The following is a 3118-nucleotide window of genomic DNA, read 5'->3' as shown; positions in this document are numbered from 1 at the left end:
ATGGACTGAAACAGCTCTTCTGGTCATTTATGATAAACCCCAAAGAAGATAAAAATTTTTTAGTTTCAATAGCTTGACTCAGGCAGTCTTCAGTTGCAGGTGCTATACATAGAATATCATCTAAGAAAATGGATGAAATGAAGCCTTTTGATCGAAGATGGCTCATAACCGGCTTCATCACCTTTGTGAAAGCATGAGGACTGGTTGAAAGACCGAAGGGAAGACAAGTAAATTCATATAATTTACCCTTCACATAAAACCGAAGAAATTTCCTATGATTCCTATGAATTGGAATCGAAAAATACGCGTCTTTCAGATCGATTTTGCACATGAAAGACTTGTGCGAAATGAGCTTCAACACTGTCCTCATGTCCTCTAGTTTAAAATGAGGGGTTTTTATAAACTTATTCAACCTTTTGAGGTTAAGAATAAAACGCTTTTTCCCATTTGATTTATCAATGAGAAAATAAGGAGAAACGAACTGGTCATGGCAGGGGACACATTCTTCAATTGCCCCTACGACTACCAACCTGTCGATCTCAGACCTCAGGACAGCCCCCTCAAGTTCAGAGAGTGTAGGTTCCGGAGGGGTGTATGACTGATAAGGAACAGACATGAAGGGGATTTTGTATCCCTTCACACACTCCAGGACAAAAGCATCAGAGCAAATTGATGTCCAATTGGAAATAAAATGCCTGAGCGAGCCTGCAGATCTTACCACTTCTTCTCCTGAGTATTGGATGACTTTGCCGACGTTGACGTCGACTGAGGGTTGACAGAGCGTTTCGAGGATGGCCTCCGACTGGTGTTGGAGGTTGATCTGGCTGGAATCCGCGGCCTCTGGCCCGTCTGCTTTTTCCACGATACAAACGGGCTCTTCGAGTTTAAAGACCTTTGTTTCTTCGGTGGAGGAGCAGTGACTTTGAGATCTTGACCCAATTTAGCCATGGTTTTGACCTCCTTAACCTTTTCAGAAAGGTTAGAACCATATAGGTGTTTAACCGGAGTCGTAGCCTCCAGAGTGCTGCGCACTTGCTTATTCAGACTGGACGATATGAACGCAGGTCTGGTTAAGGAAAAGCCATGATGAACTTGGGTCATCATTTTCCCCGCGTCGTACAAGTTCTGGATCAAGGCTAACTTGTCGACATCATCTTCCGAGAGCAAACTCGAAATTGCTACCCCTAGTGCGACTAGAGCAGAACCGGAGAGATTTTGAGAGGCACAAAACCTCTTGTCTCTTTGGACCAAAGCCTCTGTCGAGATCGAAGCAATCTCCGGATTGAGCGTTGGGGCCTCAAAAAGACACTTGGTGGACTTACGAGGATAACGCTCCATTAGCTTGGTCAGTTCATCCTTCTGGAGGTTAGAGGATAGCCAAAAACTCCAGCGCGACTCGAGATCCCCATGAAGGGAGATTTCTGTATCCGGAGGTTTTGAAGGGTCTGCGCCCAAAATCTCCAAGATGTCAGGATCTAGGGTTATTGCTTCTGAATCATCCAAAATAACAAGATCAGGAGATCCCACCTTCCCAAGTGGAGGTGTTGGATGTACAGAAGGAGGCTTCAAGCCAATTGCGTCTAGCGCAGGTGTGTCAGGCACTTCAGGAACTGAATTCCCACTCTGGATCTTCTGACCCCCAGCGGTGATATTGCCGTCTGGCAAAGTGGGAATATTCCCGTCCTCATTTTCTTTGTCTTTCTGTTTCACTTCTGAAACCGACAAGATATAAAGAATGGGGTTAGGCTGCGTGAGTCGTTCCCGAAGGATAAGCTCGGCCTATTAAAGCCTCGGACTCGAATGGTTTAGTCATTAAGATCGAACCAGAGAGTCTGAATGAGGTTATGAATTATATCTTACCTTCAACGTCGTCCACACATTAGGGTAAAAGACGTTGCGCTTTTTTGAAGAATTTCCGCATTTTGCGCAGGAGTTCTCCCTTCTCAACATCCTCGTGCTTCCTCTTCTTATGTTTACTCATAATCAAATTCGTGATAAAAATATGAAATTTAACAAACTAATAACAAAAAACTCTGGAAAGCATGCGACTCGCTTGCGCACATACAAAACAATGACAAGATGGCAGCGCCTCCGGGCCAGTGTGCCACAACGAAAGTTTTTACTATAGTCTCTGAAGGCGTGTGGCTCCACCTTGCCGCAGGCAAGCTACTACAAGTATTTCAATCTCGAAAACGAGGCTCGAATATAATTAAATTTATTTATTCAAAGTTTTAGGGGTTTTGTTATTTTCTTTTGCGGATGAAAGTCCGACGAACCACCTCCATCCGGACTACGCCCTCTCTCCACAACCTACCCCCTGAGCAGCGCGGGTATTCAAGGTCTTCCCATGGATTCGTAAGCAAAGCTATACGTTTTTCGTTTCGTAAATTTTGGTTTATGGTAAGAATTAATTTATTGAGATTCCGGTTTGTCGTCCCCTGTAAAAAGGGCTGCTGGCGCCCAACAAATGTTGCTTGGGAATCCAGGGGAAAGGGCAGATAACGGGTTTTTCTCAACCCCGAGGAAAAATCACGTTACAGTGCTAAATGTCTTTTTCCACTACGAAGACATTTTTTTATTTGCCCCAATGCATTTTTAAAAGGGAATGCGGTAATACTAGAAATCGAACATTTCATGAAATGTACATCGTCTGCCAAATGACACAAATTATGTATATTGCCAATTATACTTATTTCTCCATAAAGTTGTGGCATCGGTATCACGAATTTTCTTAGAAGATTTTTAGCATTGTGGTAATCGATCACAGCTCTAGCTTTGGAGCATAATATTCTACAAGCGGTATGCAACAAAAGAAAATGTTTGTACAAATCTTCATTTAACACATTTTTTAGAGTCACTGGTTCTGCATAGAGTAAAATAAATTTGAATTCCACCGCTTTAAAACGGTCAACATCAACCAAATCGCGTGTAGTACGATGGAATTCACATGGAATTTGTTTTTGTATTTTTAGTAAGTAATCAGATAACAGAATTTTTCCAGAGCACCTCAATCGTCTTTTAGATGAATTATTCAGTCAATAAAACAAGAGTTTCGTCATGACACCCAGACACACCTAGTGCATAAAGTCCAACACAAATGTTGAAACCATATCAATTG

The 3118-nt window shown here is 42.6% G+C and overlaps 1 protein-coding gene across 1 annotated transcript; it reads right to left on the bottom strand.

Annotated features, from left to right (window-relative positions):
* Positions 1-604: 604 nt before the first annotated feature.
* Positions 605-1950, bottom strand: LOC135172977 (uncharacterized). The gene is made up of 2 exons (XM_064139550.1): positions 1861-1950; positions 605-1779 (listed from the first exon to the last, which is right to left on the bottom strand). The coding sequence occupies exons 1-2, from the start codon at positions 1948-1950 to the stop codon at positions 715-717; spliced, it is 1155 nt and encodes a 384-aa protein (XP_063995620.1). The 3' UTR covers positions 605-714.
* Between the last annotated feature and the right edge of the window lie 1168 nt (positions 1951-3118).

This window comes from Diachasmimorpha longicaudata, chromosome 2 (genome assembly GCF_034640455.1).
Source record: "Diachasmimorpha longicaudata isolate KC_UGA_2023 chromosome 2, iyDiaLong2, whole genome shotgun sequence".
NCBI classification, from domain to species: domain Eukaryota; kingdom Metazoa; phylum Arthropoda; class Insecta; order Hymenoptera; family Braconidae; genus Diachasmimorpha; species Diachasmimorpha longicaudata.
The sequence above is the reverse complement of the archived record's forward strand: the minus strand, read 5'-3'. Positions and strand labels throughout refer to the sequence as shown.

Excerpts from the sequence above, each read along its gene's own strand:
- LOC135172977 (XM_064139550.1), bottom strand. The coding sequence starts at position 1,950 with ATGTTGAGAAGGGAGAACTCCTGCGCAAAATGCGGAAATTCTTCAAAA. Across the intron at positions 1,780-1,860 it reads ATGTGTGGACGACGTTGAAG|GCCGAGCTTATCCTTCGGGA; the intron begins GTAAGATATAAT and ends AGGCTTTAATAG.